General features: G+C 42.9%; 2 protein-coding genes across 2 annotated transcripts; both read right to left on the bottom strand.

Annotated features, from left to right (window-relative positions):
• Nucleotides 1-1,861: 1,861 nt before the first annotated feature.
• LOC105899266 (tumor necrosis factor receptor superfamily member 6B-like) lies at nucleotides 1,862-4,004 on the bottom strand. Its single transcript, XM_031573650.2, has 3 exons — nucleotides 3,024-4,004; nucleotides 2,666-2,848; nucleotides 1,862-2,408 (listed from the first exon to the last, which is right to left on the bottom strand). Exons 1-3 carry the CDS (start codon nucleotides 3,460-3,462, stop codon nucleotides 2,044-2,046), a joined length of 987 nt encoding a protein of 328 aa, XP_031429510.1. The 5' UTR covers nucleotides 3,463-4,004; the 3' UTR covers nucleotides 1,862-2,043.
• Nucleotides 4,005-4,592: 588 nt separating this feature from the next.
• LOC105899265 (tumor necrosis factor receptor superfamily member 11B) lies at nucleotides 4,593-19,266 on the bottom strand. The gene is made up of 5 exons (XM_031573637.2): nucleotides 18,923-19,266; nucleotides 14,605-14,974; nucleotides 12,338-12,550; nucleotides 8,926-9,150; nucleotides 4,593-7,492 (listed from the first exon to the last, which is right to left on the bottom strand). Exons 1-5 carry the CDS (start codon nucleotides 18,968-18,970, stop codon nucleotides 7,101-7,103), a joined length of 1,248 nt encoding a protein of 415 aa, XP_031429497.1. The 5' UTR covers nucleotides 18,971-19,266; the 3' UTR covers nucleotides 4,593-7,100.
• Between the last annotated feature and the right edge of the window lie 209 nt (nucleotides 19,267-19,475).

Genomic DNA, 19,475 nt, shown 5'->3' on the forward strand with positions numbered 1-19,475 from the left:
AACCTATTCCCAGTGGACTGGACTCTGTCCTTTGAGTGTGCGCACTGAAACGATCCCACACTTTAGCCTTATTATAGACTTATTATAAGTATAATTGCTGATATTATCAATGGGACATTTCATAGCTTGCTAGCAATATACTGATGATACAAAGATATCTTCTTATTTCGAATCGTGCCCTGGATGTGAGTAGGCTTGTCAATGAAATGGCTTATGCAACTTGTGTAGCCCAGCTTAGTAACCTCCTCCATCTACAATCCATCTAGCAGGGGATACACACAGAACTTCCAGTAGTCACCTGCTCCTACTTCATCATAAAAGAAAGGAGGAGGAGGAAGGGGACTCGGAAACCTTTCAATCCTTTCTGGTAATGTATGACACTGTGTGCCGCCTGTGTCCAAGTTCAAAGGACACCACGAATAGCTTAGAGGGAGGACACTCCTTCGATGTGTCTCAAGGAAATACAGTGAGTCATTTGATCGTTTGTTTGCGTCCTGCATGCGAAATAACTCTGTGAGCGGATGCCAAAAGTGACTTTCCCCCTCAGTGACTCACCGTATACACTGCATACGTCTTTCAGCACGTGAGCGTGGCACCTCATAACCGGAGCCGAGGAAGTCTCCTGAGCAAGATCGAGACACACACACACACACACACACACACACACAATTTTGAGTTTGTGCGAGCCTCAGAAGGTCATCCAGCATGCGTTTATTTCAGGATCACCGTGTCTTTGGGAAATTCTACTTCAGTGTTTGCTTCAAGTGGAAATTCCAAAAAGCAAAGAAATAAACACTGGTCTCCTTAAAAAGACATACCCGGGAGTGTGAGATTCCATTCAAAGTCAAGCGTGTACTAAAAACATACAGCCCCTGCAACACTTCTGATTATTTTGAGTGCAGTTTGTGTCGTGACAAGATTTGAATGCTCATTTTTCAAGTACTGATTTAGCTTTTCCAGTGCTTTTCTGAAGCCTTTCATCAGGGTTGCATGTAGTGTGTGATTGGGGTCTTGTCCCGCAGGAGGGCCTTTTTCTCATGCTCGGATGACCTGCATTGATAAAGGTCAGGTTCTGCTTTTTGGTTTGATTTGGGTTCTTCTTCGGCTCTCTTTTTATCCTGACATCATGTTACACGAAGCTGCCTCCATGGTATTAAGGCTGCTAGTCATGCCTCAAAGCAATACCTTTCCTACATACTCTCAGAGTTTATAAATCTACAGATAATCTGAATGCATACAAACAGACACCCTATTCCACCCACCTCTATGCAAACTCACTCACACACATACACAAAGCAACATGCAAATAAGCATGCAGAGTGACAGTGTCCCATTGAAGCCCATTGAAACCAGAAATGTGTGGAATAACAGCAACTAGTAATGCTCTATCAATAATACTCTATCCATAAAAAAAAGAATAGCACTGAGCACGTAGTAGTGGCCCCAGCAGCCTGAGGTATGGCCCTCATCATCAGGAAGGGAGTCTCCATAGGAAACCTTACACACGTAACTGGATGCTCATAAACATTGCTATTGGGGTTAGTCACGACCTTAGTTACTGGGGAGCATGGGTGGTATTGCTTGTTCAGTGGTAAGTGTGATCTTCATGGTTCAATTCTGCCAAATTTTGGTCTTGTGCAAGGGATTGATGCCTCTGCAGGAGACCCATATGGAACCAGCGGAAGTGCGGCATAATTGATGCCAGAGAGGTTAGTCACAACCTGAGCGTGTTTTTTATTAATCCCCAACCCTAACCAGACACTACCACAAGGAATGTGCTCCCTGAGCAAGAGGAAGGTTGTAAAACTAGATGACTTCTTGTTACCTGAACCTCTGAAGCAAACTCCACTCTACTTTACTCTACTTTTTATTCACTCTACATTTATTTCTGAAAAAAAAACCATTTAAATTGAAATAAAACACTGAAGATGCATTCTACATGAAATGTTTCTATACAATAACATTTTTCTCAAGTACCTGATATTATTCATGTTATCAGTCATATCATTTTTGTATGTTATTTTGCCCAATGGTACATTTTAATTATAAACTAATTCGGTTTTCTCTGTCTTCTGTGCGTGTGTCTTGATTTTTACTCTCTACTAAGTTTTTCTCCGCAGACTCACAGTGTCTCATCTGTTTTTCTATCTCACTGATCTTGATCTCCAGATCGCCGGCCATGTTGTACTTCAGTCCTCTCAGGGTGTCGAGCAGTCGCCTGAGTCCGGCCTCTGGCTCCGCCTGGGCCCATTCGCCGACGGCAGCCAGCAGCCTGGCGTACTCCGAGTGCCTCTTCATCGCCACTCTCTGCCCCAGGACGTGCCCCACCAGCTTCCTCATCTTCCCCAGCCGCAGCTTCCCGTGGCTGAGGAAGGCTGCGAGGATTCCCCTGAGTGGAGCCAGTGTGCCTGCCACAGAGAGTCAGAGAAGTAATTTCAGAATCAGCGCATTCCTTATGCTGTGCAGCCACATAACACGACAACAGTACGTTAAAATAATGAAATGTTTAGAGTATAGAGCTATAAGATAAATAAGGATTCATATGCAATATTTGGTTTATTTCAGTTACATATATTTGTTATACGGAATTATGTGCTGCACTGTTTAGACATTTTATAAACTTTTTATGTTAGACTTTTTTGGGAGACTAAAATGTTTTCTCTACCTTTGGCCTCCTGCTCTTTACAGGACATGCAAATGTTGTCATGCCATTCAGAACCTTTTAAGGCTTCTCTTAGTCCACTGGCTGCACAGCTGCTGTGAGCGACACAGACAGCAGTGGAGGATTTCTCTGCCGAAAATGTGCCTGGCGGACACGTCTCACACTCTGTGTCCTGCACTGGAGTACCTGTTTTAAAAATACATTCAGACAAGTTACAACCATGGAGAGAGACATTAAGACATATTTGTGGAAACGTCTTTGTTTTATGAATACATAAGAGTGTAAAATAGTTCACATTCCTGACACCTCAGTGATAACACAGATCATGTCTGGCCCATTTACATTGGAGCGCTTTGCTTACCTCTCTGTTTGATGCCTTGTCCAGAGGGACAGTCCCTGTGCTTAACACAGAAGTCGGCACGCATGTGATGGCCCTCTTTGCACTCACACACCCGGTCATTCAACGCAGAGCACTCCTGCTTCACCACCTGGTGCCTGCCGCAGAACGTGGAGCAGTACAGGCACTTGGGCAGGTAGTTGTGGAATTGTGTGAAATGGTTGACGGGGCACGGCGAGCAGACGGTTGGCTGGTGAGGTGTGCAGGGAGCCCTCATGTAGAAGCCGGCGGGACATCGGTCGCAAAGCAGCACCTCACCGCTCACGAGGTCTGTGTGCTGGAAGGTGAGTAGCTCTGAGGTGACGCTGACGAACGAGGCACAAGCCACCACCAGTGCCAGTGTGTGCTGAGGCTGTGGATGAGATGTCTGTACCTTAAATATCACACATATTATTATATACATATTATTATATATTATATATTACCTACAGTTACTATACTAGTATTCAATTACTGAAAGGAAATACGCATTGTAAGTGGTCTTTAACACATTTGACGTCCTTTTGAAACCACAAATATCAATGAGACTTGTTTGTCACTACTATAGCCTACAGTTATGCTTTTCTCCATCTTAATCGACTTATAACAGAAGTAAAGATTAAAGCAGAGATTCAATCTTCATCAGGCAAATATACATACATCTGCATCTGCTGCAATAGGTTCACATTACCAGAACTACCTGATACTGTTGCTTGCTACTTTTGGTTCTGTTAGAGACAATTTTTCTGTGTTACCAGAGAAATGCTACAGCATAGTATCATGTCAACTCACCATTTTCAGATGTTGCTCTGTCAGAAGAAGCGGGAAACCTGAAAGGTCTTTTATGGTGCCTATAGGCCTATTTTTAGTTGGGGGAACTATGATTTCCTCTTTCGTCTTTCAATTTGTTTGTACGCGTGGTGTGTGGGTGGTGTGGGTAGATCTGGACGTGTCTGTGTGCGTGCATAGTTGCATATTTGCATTTGGTATTCTCCATGTTTCCATAGAGAAACAAAACAAACTGTTATGGTTTGTGGTATAAAACATTAAAATAATGATTATTAATGATTACAGTACATAAATTGTAATTCAAATGATAAAATATACTATAAAACATAACTTTATGGATACAAAGACATACAATTCCCAAACATTCCTATTATGTGCAATATGGTATACATGTAGTCATATGTAGTTGACAAACATCCCATTTGTATCTACTACAGTTAATTCCATTTTCATTCCACTGATGACTTAATTCAAATGCATTGTGACATTTTAGAGAAACAGCCTGCATTCCATATCAACACCTGTGTTTGAATTCAAATATCCTTCCAGATAGGGTGTATTCAATTCCATGGAAAGGTCAAACGATACCCTCACCTTTCCTTTTGCAGAGACACTCGTGAGAACAAAAATGTGGATGTGTCTTTACTTCCTCTGGAGAATTACAATAACGATAACAAATAAGCCTTAAAGGTCAAAGGTGTCTTTCAGGCAGATGTCTGTGGTTTATGTCTCCGACACGTACTGCAAATGGCAGTTGCAAAGTTGTGTTGATAGGTTTGCACTCTTGAAATCTTTAATTCTGTAAATCATATACAAGACAGGTATGGCATATTGACCCATGAGCGGGAAGCAGCAGGCATGGCACCATCAGATTACAACACATCCTCACAGGACACTCAAAACAGTCACCACTCCACTGAACGTGACAAGCAAGAGACACGATTGCACTCCATCCAAAAACCATTTTGCATGATGGCTATCGTTGCCTAGAGCTGGCTCCATCCAGTCGAGAAATGTTCCAATCTGAGATTAAGCAGCACTGACAAAGGGATCAGTGTGTGACACTGATCACTGGCTACCCTCCCAGGGGACAAGGTCACGTTAAAACCAAAGGACATAAAAGACAGACCTAAAGATTAAGCATTTCACCACACTTCTATCTGCAGAAGGGCGTGAACAGATCTAACGTTTTTGACTTGGTTTCCCAAGTGCAGAAAAGTGTGTTACTGACATTGCCACTTAAAGAGTAATGCAAATGGAAGCTAGTCAGACTGTGTTGTCTGATCACTGATAAGGTCATATGAAAACATAATGACATTCTTGGGTGTATTTGTTGCTTTTTTTTTTGTCTCAGATTGGGTGAGAATCAGATCGTGTCCTAAGATTGACTAACCATTTCACACAATTGTCAGTCTCCTCTATCCACTGCCTTGTAAGGTCAGTGGAGCCAAGTGAAGCTGATTCAAATAGAAAACAGCACATGTGTGAGTGACAAGTTTGTAAAGCTGTGGCTAAGATTCAGGAAGGGAGATAGTATTCTACATTCTATTTTAGCTAACATGAAATTGTAGACTACTTAAATTTCCTTATCAGTCAACAAAGTCACATGCCTAGCCAGCTAATAACACAAAAGCACCTTACTGGAGTGTCTGGAACCTCCCCTTCTCCTGCTGGTTTTGGGGTGTTTCTACCAGTTAACCTTGTTTTGCTTGTGAAGAAGGGTCAACCAGCATGGTGTTGCAGCCCAATAAAGCTAGCATGCTCATGGAATGGTTCATGGCTTTATTGAAAAAGGAGAGGTGGAGACTATTTAGGGGAGGACTGAAGGGCTTGATGGTGCATGATTTTCAGGGAAGAGACAAGCTACAGTCCAGTTGCATTGTCCCACTGATCCAGACCTCAAATAAATGTTATTTCTTCAGAAATATTTCCAGAAGGACATGACCAATACTGTTCACATTCGGTCTTTGAAAATTGATGTTTAACCAATCACCGATGTCCGCTGCATTTGTTTTTTAGCGAGAATTAGCGTAGTATTTTGTGCACCAAATGTTCCAGCTGCCGAAATGTCCAAATTGAGCTGTGCCAGTCAACCAGCCTATGCTCACACACCTCTCCAACTCCATTCCATCACTCAATAAAGACTTAAGAGAGAAGCACTCAGCCCGAGAGCGTGACTCATCAACTCCCCGGGATGTCTGGCCACTGTGTCACCTCGGGTCTACCCCTTACTTTCCTGTCACACGCTCCACCACATTCAACTAGCGCCATGACTCACCAGTAGCCACACTGTGCTGCTGACCAGAGAGACGGTTCCCTTTATTCATAGGTGAAGAGGAAACAAGATTCTCCCAGAAGCTTGTTTTTTTTGCGTAGGATACCTTGACTACCCTCCTTCAGGGAACAGCCATCATCTCCCTACCCTCCACCTTCTTTTGTTCTCAGTGGTTGAGCTAATATTAATCCTAAATGAATAAAATTACATTTGGGAAACTCTCTAAAATAGTCAGTACACATTTAATTTAAGTGATCAAATATTAACATTACCAGGCATTTACAAAAACAAAACATAAGTTCAAATGTCATGTGATAGATTTGCTTTCCAGTCTGTTTCCAAAAGAAGGAGACTGTGTCACAACTTGCTCAAAATGCCATTTCACAGAGACCATCAGCACAACAGAAACATTTCTGATAAAGGATTATGGATTTCATGTCTTCAAATGGTGTCACCATATACTGTATACATTCAGACTGCCAAATACATCATATGGCATAAACCTCTGATTCTGTGAAACATAGTACAAATTATACAAATTAATTTAAATCACCTCACGTTAAAAAAAATCAAGTACACAATGAACAGACAAAAACTGGGTTGAAAAGCACACACGTTGATGTGTGACTTGCAGCATTCAGAGTCCAGCCTCCTGACAAATACACACACACAAGCCTCTAGAACTTTCCGGTAAAAAAAAACAACTTAAATAAACAAAAAAATAATAATTGCACTCCACTTTACTGTACATTCATGTCAACTAATATCTGTTTGCATTTGAACAGAATTCCGTAAAAGTTACTATTTTGCAAGAGCTGAGCAGTCCAAACCAAAAAAAAGGGAAACATTAAAAAGAAGAGGAATAACCCCCCTCTTTTCTGTCCTCACGTCAAATCCCCAACCCCACTCTAAATACACACCCACCCTTCCCTTCCTTTGTCATTTAACTATGTACAACTTCTTTTAAATAATTCTGCATATGGAACTCTGGTCAGGGCCTAGTCGTTATAGGCTTTGGATTTAAAGCACGTGCTGTCCTGAATCATGTTGAAGAACATCTTCTCGTACAGCCGGTACATCGTGGAGGCCCCGATGATGCGGGCGATGCGCTTGAGGCTCTTGAGGAGGCGCTTGGAGACGCCCTGGCCCCGGAGCCTCCGCTGGCCCTGAGCCAGAGCCTTGCCCACGTCGCGCTCGCTGTTGCGGCTCTTCCACAGGTGCAGCAGCTGCAGGATGTGCTGCTGCGAGGAGCAGGAGACCACCAGCGTGCGCACCTCCTCCTCGCTCACGCGCACGCCGGGCAGGCTGTGCGTCACTGCCAGCAGGTCGCCCAGGGTCAGATTCTTCAGGCCGGCGCAACGCAACACCTTCCTCTCGCAGACGTTCACTCCTGGGGCAGGAAACAGGAGAACGTACACATTCAGTGTTATGGACAGAGCTCACATCAATGCACACAATGTACTGATGCAGATCTTTGCATTTACCTGTTCTCTGTACCTATACACATTATGCACAAAAAACTGTACTAAAATGTACAATTCTTTTTCCTAAAAACAATGCTGAGGCAGAAATGTATTTCAGTATGTCAGTGTTCTGCATTATGTCCCACACAGTACATGCCCTGAAGTGCCTGACTGGAGAGGCTGGAGGTATTTACCAGTAGGCCTTTTGTGGCTTTGAATCAGGTTGAAGTCTTACAACAAGCTGCATATATCTACCTCAGGTTTTAAATATATGTAATAAAGAGTTCTTACAATTATGCCTGTGTGCTCACCAAACATAAAGATGGCCACAAACACTCAACCTTTTAAAGTATTTAAGTATGTATATATGGATAATCTAAAGCATTTAAATGAATGAACCTGTAGCATTTGTGTAATTCTTTATTTAATTGTGTATTTTCTGAATGTCCCTCATGACGTATTGACAAGACTACTGTGTGTGATGCTATTATTGGTATGGGCCCACAGAACCGTACCCTTTACAGTAATCCCAGAGTCATATGGTTATGGTCAGTCAGCTTGACATTTTCTTGCTCTGCATTGCTTTGTGGGTTACTATAAGAGAGAGGCAGACTCCACAAAGAGGGAAATACGGACTTCTTGGAAACTGAACCCTGTGCTTTGAAGACCCTCGGAGGGACAATTCATAAAGCAGGACATGGAGATCAGCACCTATAGCAGCCGTTATGCTTCTGCTAATCTGAAACAGTTGTGTTAAAAAGAACAAAAACATACTAATGGTGCCACGGTATGCTGGTCAGAAAAGGATAATTTTTTTTCTAAGCTGCTGGCCTCTACGAGTCTTTCTTTTTGAGTGTAGAGGACCGCTCAAGAGAGCTCTTTTTCCAAGAAAACATTTCTGTTGAACTCTTTAAAAAGATCCCCAAGTTCTTACAGGGGATTTCAGTTCTCTGTTAAGTGTGTCTGTTTACTGAGTAATTTGTTGGCTACTTACATGGAAGAAAAGGGAACATTCAAAACTACACAACCGAGTCATTATTAGCTCATGAAAGTGAATGCGAAACTCAGTACAACACATTTTAAAGAGAGTAGTATTCAAATATGGCGCAAAAATGTTTTACACCAACAAAATAAATTACCTGAAGGGTAAAGCACACAAGGCTCACAAGTGCCTTCTTTTTTAGGTCTCTCTACCCATCATCCTGTCATAAAACCATCTTATAGATTCAACAGCACAAGTCAGTCAAACCCACAACTAGGCAGTGAGCAGGCCACCGTCATGCACCTCACAACAACAACCACACGGCGGGGATGTGAGGGGGAGCCCACTGGGGCAGAGGGAGAGGAGTCTAAGTCGGACCTTGGATGATGCTGAAGAGCTTGTCCTGGTCCTTGTTCTGTTCCCTCCAGAGCCGGAGGAGCTGCAGGAGCTGCTGCTGCGGGCTGCAGGCCTTCTTCAACCTCTCCACGCTCTTCCAGTCCACGCGCCGCCCGGGCAGGCTCTCCAGCAGACGATCCAGGGGAATGGACGCCAGGCGCGGGGATGCCAGGAACTGGAAGATGGCCTCCTCACACAGCAGGGTGTCTGAGAGGGAGAGGAGAGAGGGAGGGAAAGAGAGAGAGAGGGAGAGGGAGAGAGAGATTAATGACTTTAGACAATGTGTCTGGGCTAGGGTATCATTTTTCCTGTCAACTATTTTAGTCACACTGGGCAGATTCGGCACAGACTGTCAGCAATCCTTCAAATTAATACTAATCCCTATTGGAAAGGTTCAACTTGTACCACCGGAAAGCTCTCGAACACCATAAATAAGGACTGCAAGATGAGCGAGAGATTTGTCATCTCTTCTTTCAAGAGATTATAGTGCATTACACACACTTTCAGCCTTTTAAAAAGACGTGATATCCCTTCTATCTTATATGGATGTGATACTGTGAACTTTTGGCAACAATTTAGATAAACTGTCAAGATGACTTTACATTTAGCAGACATTACATGCGTTCATTTAGCCGATACTTTTCTACAAAGTAATTACACAGTACAGTGCAGAAAAACCCTGTTGTCAGTGTGTGTGCTCCTTGGGTACTGAACCCAGGACTTTGCTTTATGAGCTGAGCTCCTGAAACACTATAGCACACGCTGTCCTTGCTACATCACCATTCAGTAACAATCTCTATGATAGAAGCTTCATTAGTCAGTACAGAGCACTGGGATGGTCCACCAACACCACCCGCCACTGATTTACAGTGTGATTACAATGTATGATATATATCGCATACCGCATAGATCAAATCTATAGATTTGATCTATGCGGTATGTTAAATATGTTTCATATGGGTGTTGTGGTTTATCTATATGAAGTGAATAGTACGTTTGACGGCATATTCTATGTCTCTCTAGTGTATAGGTTGAGCAAAGTTTCCAGGCAAAAGCTCTAGATAAGACCGAAGGTCCCAAAAACAACATGACCAGACATGCATGAATCAAAAGCACATTTTTTGGTGGGAAACCAAAGAATACACCCTACACCCCTAAAAGTGGTCCAACATTGTTGCTGTAAATTTTATTGTGTAAAAGAACCCTTTATACAAGCCAGTAGCAAATGGCTTTTACAGAACCTTTAAATGGGGCTACACAGTTGGTAAAATGCTTTCTTTTCATCACTATAAGGGTAGAGAGGGTAGTTCTATTTTCTCTTAAACAGCTTCTATCATCTCGGCAAAGTGCGGAAATTCTTTTAAAATGACAGTCAGGTAGTCATGGTTTTATCAGTAATTAACACAAACATCCTCCATCCTAATTAACTACAGAGCTGATTGTTAAACTGAGTAAAATGTGAGTAACAGTGATAAATAACTTTAGACCACCACGCTTTCAAAGGAGAAACACCCAGACTAACTCACTTTCATATGTTCTGGATAAGCTATTGCAAATTATCAACACATGATTCAGTTCTGCACCGTGCCTGATGCTTTCTGTCAATGATGCCTCAAATGAGACAAAGCTGGAACAAACATACTGTACAATGCTAACCATTTCCCAGAAACACAAATGAAACATCCAGCAAGACCATATTTCCCTCTCAGAAACATTCTGAGTTCCTCACTTTTCTGTTTAATGTACCGGATCTTTCACATCCAAAAATGTCAAGGTATTTCATACTGGTGAAGGAAGTAATTGTGTGTGTGTGTGTGTGTGTGTGTGCTTGTGTGCACGTGTGTGTGCGTGCGTGTGTGTGTGTGTGTGTGTGTGTGTGTGTGTGTGTGTGTGTGTGTGTGTGTGTGTGTGTGTGAGAGAGAGAGAGAGAACACAACTCATTTCTTCAAAATGAGTAATATGTCCTTGTTGAGTGACTGTGTTAGCACCATTTAATACTTAAGTATGCACCCTCGTCCAGAAGTAATTCCTTAGGTTGCCATCAATATGACTCAGTTTCCTTTCTGGTCGTCTTAGGATATGATGTCACCATTTAAACATTTCCTCATGGGTCCTAACAGCTGTCCATTCCTGTCTTGAGTGAACTGGATGAAGTATCCTCCTTGTACTTTCCCTTTCTCTCAAAAGTAAAGTGCGGATGCTTTCTCCGCAGCAGATCAGATTCTTACTAATATCTCTAATAGCAGCATAAAATCATTTTATGACAGTTATAGTTACAGTTACAATTTCATTGTTCAAAATATATTCCATGAGGGCTCCACTTTACAGGGCAGACTTAAGAGAGTGGCCTTGTTCATTTGTCTATTTGTGATGCTTGACAAAATAACTATTTTGCCCAAATTTCAAGGAATGTTGAAGGGAAGGAAAATCTCAATCTACTATGTCAAACATAATGCCCTGTTTCCAGAGCTGCAGAATAAAACCCATATCAAGCTCATACTTGAATATGAGAATAATTGTAATTGCCTTTGGCACTCAGTCCGCAGCCTCAGGACTACTACAGAATAACAGCAGTACTGATATCCAATATAACAGCATTCCCTCTTATGTAATATAGTGCCTTTCTAAATACACATACTTATAAAACCTACAATCCTGCTGTGGTGATAAAGAGCCCACCTGAGAGCAGTCCTGTCTGTCTATGCCCAATACTGCTCACCATGAACCCTCTTTCATCAAGACGGCATGCCAGAAGAACGATAAAATGTACAACTGAAAAACATATCAATTTGCACAACGGATAACGGCCCCACATTCATTTTTCAAAATGTGTTCCATGTGTTCCATTGGACAGGCTGAATGCACTGTGTGATTTATTTATTTATCATTTGTATTATTTACTACAATCAATAGCTTCAAGCAAGCTTATGAATGTAGAATTTCAGCTGTGTTCTGACTGAATCTCATTTATTACAGCACAGAGACCACATATGATTTCCTAAATATCCTGCATATGTCTTATGCTGTAGACTGTGAGCTATGCTTTTTGTACAAAACAAAGACCCTGCCAGAACAATTCTCACACTGAAAGATTCTATTGTTTTCACACAAGTTGAGTATATCAGAAAACCATTTTGGGGACTGCCGCAGTTCAAGTCATATGTTACAACCACTGTATGGCATCCTAGCTCTCATATGACAGTGGGTGCATGTCGAAGGTTGCAGGGGGATCATTCATTTAGATAGGTCTAAGTCCACTGTGACAGCCGTCAGTTGTAAACTTGACTTGATGATGCCTTCTGTTAGATGTCATCTAACCAACCTCGGCCTACTCTGGCCTCTGAATAGTGGTGCCGTCATGGTGGTTATGGCACGGTCTGGGTGCTGGGCTCACCTGTGTGGCACTGCATGTCGTGGGTGGTGCACTCTGTGGAGACTACTGCTTCGTTCTCACACACCACATCCTGTGCGCTGGTGCCGCGCTGTTGGGTCTTGAAGCCCAGCTGGCTGCAGTTGCGCTGGGGGACGCAGAGCTCTGTTGCCGACGCCACGCTGGAATAATAGCCATCGGGGCACGTCTGACACACCGTGTCGCTCTCTGGCGTACCTGGACACACATAAATACACACACACACACGGTCAGACTAAGGCTGGAGTGCCTGGACACACATAAATACACACACACACACAGTCAGACTAAGGCTTCACTTGAAATGTAATAATTGAGAGATAAAAAAGCAAGAAAGCTCCATATTCAGTTCAACACAATTTTTTTATTTTTATTTCAGCAGCATTCAAATCTGCATTAAATTTTGTCATTATGTTGAAATGTAGCCCCACTCAATGTAGTTAAGTCGAGAGGTTAAAAGTACAATTTTAGGAGTTGACATACACACAAATTATAATGGATGTCTGTCTGCATCCTCTATAGAATATGAAGGGTCTCTGAATTATTTCCAGGTGGTCTGAATTGGAAATGTTTTCATGATGGGCAGACAAATGATCCGCCCGCGAAGAAGACTTTCCTGAGCTTTTGGCACCGGCCGAAAAAATAAATTCTATAAAGACCACCGACTGAACCACATTTAGCTCTGATAACTGTGGGAGTGGATGTGCAGTTAATGGTGGTCTTTTTCAGTAATCAGACATATGGCTTGAGGTTTCAGTGATGACAGTCAGATGATCAGGAACAGAAACCTCCTGACAGCGGCCTCAGAAAGGTCAGGGTCTCTTGGTTCTCTTCATTCATTCAGGGCCACATGACTTACTACACAGAAGCACACCCTTTTCGTACTATTAATAGAATTCTTTATAATTACACACTCAGAATATAAAAATAGCCAATGAAGAAAACTGACAAGGTTTTCCTCTTTGTGAAAACTGATATTACTTAAAGAGTTCATATAGTTTATATGGACTTTTCATTTGAAAGCATAGATTAGGCTATTGATGTTTTACAATTTATATTATTGGTGATAAGTGCTCTTACAGTAATCTATCAATCAGTGTCAGCCTGTCTGTCTTTCGGTTTCTCTATTTCTCTATCTATCTATCTATCTATCTGTCTTTCAATAAATTAGAATGCACTCCTTGATCATGAACTATATTGCCATCTTCTGGTGACTGCATACTATGAATTTGAATGGCTTGAGTGATTTAAAAAAAAATCCTACACAGGTCCAAAGGAAATTATAACATTAATTTTACATATATAAATCTCTCTCTCGTCTAAATTTCTCAGTCTTTATAAAGCCGTATTTTTTCACATATCGGACATACCTAGTAGTGTCTGTTATTACACATTATGTAAGAAAACTAAAGGTGTAATTCCCATATAACTGTGGAAAAGCAAGAGTTTGAGGGAGATGACAACGTGTCACAAAGAACCACTATTCCTCATCTGTTATGGAGACGTAGCAGACTGTTGATGGGAAGGGTTTGGCCGGGGAAATACCCCCTTGGACGCAGTCCATAGCTTTTGGATGGGCGAGCACTTCACCCGCAGCAGGCCATGGGATGAAGTGCGGCCTGATTAAAAGTGGGGAGGAAAGAATCTCGAAAAACAAACATGCAAATTTAACCGCCACAGCAGATTGGATCCTGCTTCTCTCCTGAACGACCCCGGCCCTGGACGAGCGGGAGGAGTCCCGGCGATCACGGCCAGCCGAGCCGAGCCCGGCTACCGCCGCCGTGATGAATGATGCTGTCACTCACTGCCGCTGGCCTCTGCCAGAGAAGTTATTACCCCTGCGCCTTCGTCAAGGGCTCTCCCCCTGCCTCGCAGCCCTGTCACTCACACAACGTATGGCCTGTTCAGCGCCAGCCAAGCAAACATATCCAGCACACTGGCCCCCTCAGCGGACGCCAGGGATAACACTCATGTGATATTTGCACATTGTTACTAGTTATTCCCACTGTTATTGTACGGGTGTAGTTTCTACAAGGCATGAAACTGGATTTTTGGGAAGTTGACAGAACGGATGCTTTCGCATGCAGCTGTACTCTGTGATTTCTTTTTAGTTTTTTTTTTTGCATAGACAGACAGGGAAACTGTCTGGGAAAGGAGAGAAATGTGCACAGATGGCCCTGCAAGAATTCGAGAGGGGCATACACCTGCTGAGGACAGTGGGACTGAGGAGGGAGACAGTCAAGCACACTCACCCAGGGCTACGACTCCACTGCCAGGCAGGCACGCTGTGTGGCGCACACAGAACTCCACCACCAGGTGGTAGCCTGGCACGCACTCGCACACCTGGTCGTGGGTGCTGTTGCACTCCTGCCGCACCAGCTGCTTCTCCTTGCAGACAGCGGTGCAGTACTGGCAGCTCTCCCCCCAGTGCCACTGCTCCGCAAAGTGCCTCTCCGGGCAAGGGCTGCACTCAGTGGGGCCGTGGGCACCGCAGTGGCGCTTGACAGCAGTGCCTGGTGGGCATTGGTCGCACAGGTGCAGCTCGAACGTCACCGGATCTCGATGTTGGTACTGATGGGACTGCACATCATGGATGGCCCAGGCAATCGAAGCAGTGAGGAGCTGAGGAGAGGGATGACATGAGATATAAGAGTGAGTTGTGAGATGACATGAGATATATAAGAGTGAGTTGTGAGATGACATGAGATATATAAGAGTGAGATGTGAGGTGACATGAGATATAAGAGTGAGATGTGGGATGACATGAGATATAAGAGTGAGATGTGAGGTGACATGAGATATAAGAGTGAGATGTGGGGCACCAGGGAATAAAGGCCAGGAATGACCTTGACTCCAGGAGACACACGACACCACTAGGGCAACATGTGGCAAACAGCATCACTACCACCCTGCCCTACACACCCCTACAGAGTAAACATACCATTTGGTGTTAATATTTGCTTAATGTAGAACTGGAATGTTAACCAGCTGTAAATCCAGTAAATCTGTGTATGTTTAACAACTGTGTTAGGACTGGGTGGAGATTTGTTTCAGTCACACACAGGTGACGCTTGATGAGGCCAGAGTTAATTTGTCGTCTGGTCACGACAAGGAATACACAGGATTCTGGGTCCCTTGGCCTGTGGAGTGGTGGATTTCCCCGAAACTCGGCTGCCATAACAAAACAACAACAATAACGGCAAACGGAACGGCGTGTTTTCCGGATCTCCCAGTTGCCCTGGAGTGACTTATCTTGGCATGCGCTCAGACGCGCATACTTCACACGAGGATGGAGGATGTGACTGACAGTGGCTGAAAGTCTGAGCGGGTTCCCAGACCAAACATCACTCATGTTCTCCATGGCAGGTGGCACGAATTTTTGGAGGAAATCATTAAGTCCTCAAATGTGTTTCACTGTGGGGGAATGCCATAGGAAGAGGAATAAAGAGGGTGGAAAAGCCATTGAACTTTTAGCCTTTTCAGTGTTCAGTGGGATGCTGCCATTTGATGACATACTGTTCAGCGCTCTAGACCATAATTATATGGCTGTATAGGGCCTCTGACGACCATAATTGCACCATTCAAATGATCTGAAGGAAACTCACAAAGGATGACTCTTGTGGCCTGTCGCCAGCAAAAAATTCAAACGTTTGATTTCAAGGTATGTTGCATTCATCTCTGTCAAACGTACGGTTGCATGTTGTTCTAAAGCCAAAGGCGTGTTACAAGATTTCTAAACATTAAAAACAGAAACTCAAAGCAGTGACTACATGGCTTCCATGGGACCATGGCAATATAAATTAAGGAGGCAGTCAACAAGACTTTCAAAGCCACACATCACTTTGGATCATTAGCCATAGTTTGATTTCAAATGTACATAAACCGGGAGAGAAGTCCTGAAAAACTCTAGAGTCAATTGTTTCAATCTAACTGGCACCGCTGACATGGAAGGTTTTCTAGTGTAGAGAGTCTAATTACAACTAGTGATTGTCATGTGTAATGGCATACGGACCAAAGCATTTTGCTCAAAGGTCTGATCCAGGAACAGCGAGTTAAATCTCTGAAGTCTCCGAAATCTGTGCACTGCATGTGCAGAGACTATCAGGAAGACAAATGAGCATCCTCTGCATGACGGACCAGAGGCCACACAGGCGCGGGCCATTACTCAGACTTCCACAACAACTTAACACAGACATCACCACTTCCAGCACTCCTAAACAAAGACATCATCTTAAACCACCAGACTTAGTACAGACCATTTTCCCCCATACAGACAGTTGGTTGCAGCTATTACTGCCACTACAGGTTCACAGAGCAAAAGGCACAAACAGTGGAACAGACTTCCAGTTTTGCTCAAACTAAGCCAGTTGACAGATGCTGACAGACACTACACACATCAGCATACAGGCACACATCAACATTCAGACACACATCACCATTCAGGCTACGATCACCGTTCAAAACAGACTGCATTTCTCTGCTGAGACCACTGCTAAACTTAGATCTCCGTGATTTCTGTGATGTTCTCCTTGCCTGGAGGCCCAGCAGACATCGCCTGGGAGGCCTGGCATCAGACAACTGCAGCTCTGTCTCCATCATCATCATAAAGCCATCAAGACTTCAAACAGCATGCAGATGAGAGACCGAGAGAGAGAGCACATTATGTACACAAGCCAAGCTTTCAAAGACAGGATCACAGAAGTTCACAAGCCCACCTACAGTCTTTCTGTTTACCTGACCTGCTGTAAAGTGAAAGGAGGCATTATGATAAGAAACTGTTACATTCAGAATTTTTTTTATAAAGGTGAGAAAAGTCTACTGGGTGCATTAGTCAAACATTTTACAACCCTATGCTTTTAATAATGTTCTTATTAATATTCACTAGGGATATTAGAGGGGAGTTATCAGCTAAATTATGTTTTAAAGTCTGATTCAATGTTTATTGTATCTTTTGTAATGCCTGAGTTAACAGAGTTAATTACCGCAACTGATCTATGCTTTTGGAATAAATGGAAGGGATTTTCAATTTTATGAAAATACACGAGCTGTAATGTCTTAAAAAATATACGCAAAATACAACTTGTACTGTGCCAGGTGCTGTAATTCAGACAGATGAATGAAATGTAAGTGGACGAGAAAGACTCTTAACCGGGGCAACTATTATTAGCAGTTATTAGTATCAATCCAAAACAAAACACTACACTGATTTTTGGCAAGTAGGCCCAAACTAACGTTGACAGTGACAAATGAGGAAGTTCATGCCCCCACTTCCCATTAGGGCAAACTAAACAAACGTTAACTTCATACACAATGTATCACAACTGTATGTCAAACCCACCGTTGGATGGAAAACAGCGCTTATCTAGTTTGCTGAACTCGTTCAAGGGAGATTCACTGCATTGGCTATGGCAGTAGAGTCAGAATTAGGGAAGTGCAGCTGCCCCCACCTGCTCCGTCGGAAAAGAACAAAGACTGGAGATTTTGAAAAGTGATAACTGACAACTGATCAGCAACGGTTTCATGGGTGACCCCGATCACTCTGTAAGCAGCCTGGACCTAATGTGTGATGGCATCAAACATATGTCTATTCAAAGCGTTTTGAAAACAAAATCATATGTAAAGTCCAAAAATCATGCTTGAGCATGTAGTTAGATACATATCAAAACACAGATGCATGCAAATACAGGATAGCGGCCAGCTTGAGCAACATGCAAAGCATATGATGGGAAACAACTGGTCTTTTCAGCGGGTATTAGTCTATGGAAGAATGCAGGTGCGGACTCTTTGTAGAGCGAACCTTGTAAATGAGATGAGACTATCTGTTATTTCATTATTTGAACGTGTTTTCACCTACACAAAGTAGACTCAGTTATTTCTCGTTGTCGTCTCTGGAATAAAATAGAAACGCGTATGCTGTAGTGCAGCTATCATGAACCCGTTTTCAGGATATTTGACCGAATTTTAGCGTGTTATTTGTAGGGCTTCCTGACATCGGGAATAAACCTGTAATAAGTTCCACATGTGTTTAAAGCCACTCAAACGACTGTATAGACTGTACGCATGTTCTGAGATGACTGGCACTATGACTCTTATCATATCTCCCAGCGGTAAGCCACTGACAGAAAATCCAATGAAGACGTGAACTGTCTTCAAATGTGGCATTTCGACACCTTTCTCGCCTCTTCAGTAGCGGGTTCTTCGCGATTTTTCATTCAATTGAATTAAAATGACAGGCAAATATAAGACAGTTTGGAGGAGAGCGAAATAATGACTCGTCAAGCGCTTTCATTCGCTTCCACAATGACATAACTCATAATGTTTTTAAAATGACCTCCTTCAGCAGACTAAGTGACTGTATTCCCAAAGGTAACAGCTACAGCGTAGCCCTCTTCTTTTTTTCTCCACAAAATGCACAGGGGGGACCAGTGCTCAGCGCTTTCATCCGCATCATACACCAGTCCTCGCGTGAAGCGATAGTGGCTTTCACAGCATAGGTAAAGTGTTTTCGAATTCACGAGCTCCGTGTACAAAATTGCGCAAAGACGAAACAAGTACGTGGACAGCACTCACCATGTATATTTTCATCGCTGTCTGAGGTCTCATATTTCGAACAGTCATCTCTCCTCCCAAGAAAACTCGGTTTGAAAGAAGTCCGTTTCCATATATACTTTGGGATAAAGGAAGAGGTCTGTGCCCACCCACTTCACCCGCTTTCAACTGGCTACGTTCTTAGAGGACACCCTAAAAAAAAACTCTGAAAAAACGTGTGAATCTGTGAAGTCATTCTTACGCAGAGAAGAAGGCAATACAAATAAATAAATATGGAAATATGACGTGACTTATTGAATGCTATAGGTCAGTTTTCATGTTCATGATGTAATTACTGGCATACTTATTAAATAATTACTCATCATCCTCTCTTCCACTCAGTCAACACGCATGAATTACTGTAATGGAAAATAAATAAAAACATCTCATTTTTATTCATGTACTCAGACCTTGGCATGATTCTCATTCTGACATCTCATATATCCCACATTTCAATATGAACTCTTCCATCATAATTACAATTATGAGCTAACAATTCCAGAAGTGCATCCAAACTGACACTTGTACTGGAACG

The sequence above is a fragment of the Clupea harengus genome, chromosome 1 (genome assembly GCF_900700415.2).
Source record: "Clupea harengus chromosome 1, Ch_v2.0.2, whole genome shotgun sequence".
Lineage (NCBI taxonomy): Eukaryota > Metazoa > Chordata > Actinopteri > Clupeiformes > Clupeidae > Clupea > Clupea harengus.

Excerpts from the sequence above, each read along its gene's own strand:
- LOC105899266 (XM_031573650.2), bottom strand. The coding sequence starts at position 3,462 with ATGTATATAATAATATGTGTGATATTTAAGGTACAGACATCTCATCCA. Across the intron at positions 2,849-3,023 it reads ACAAGGCATCAAACAGAGAG|GTACTCCAGTGCAGGACACA; the intron begins GTAAGCAAAGCG and ends TTTTTAAAACAG. Across the intron at positions 2,409-2,665 it reads TAAAGAGCAGGAGGCCAAAG|GCACACTGGCTCCACTCAGG; the intron begins GTAGAGAAAACA and ends TCTCTGTGGCAG.
- LOC105899265 (XM_031573637.2), bottom strand. The coding sequence starts at position 18,970 with ATGACTGTTCGAAATATGAGACCTCAGACAGCGATGAAAATATACATG. Across the intron at positions 14,975-18,922 it reads CAGCGATGAAAATATACATG|CTCCTCACTGCTTCGATTGC; the intron begins GTGAGTGCTGTC and ends CCCTCTCCTCAG. Across the intron at positions 7,493-8,925 it reads GCTCTTCAGCATCATCCAAG|GAGTGAACGTCTGCGAGAGG; the intron begins GTCCGACTTAGA and ends TTCCTGCCCCAG.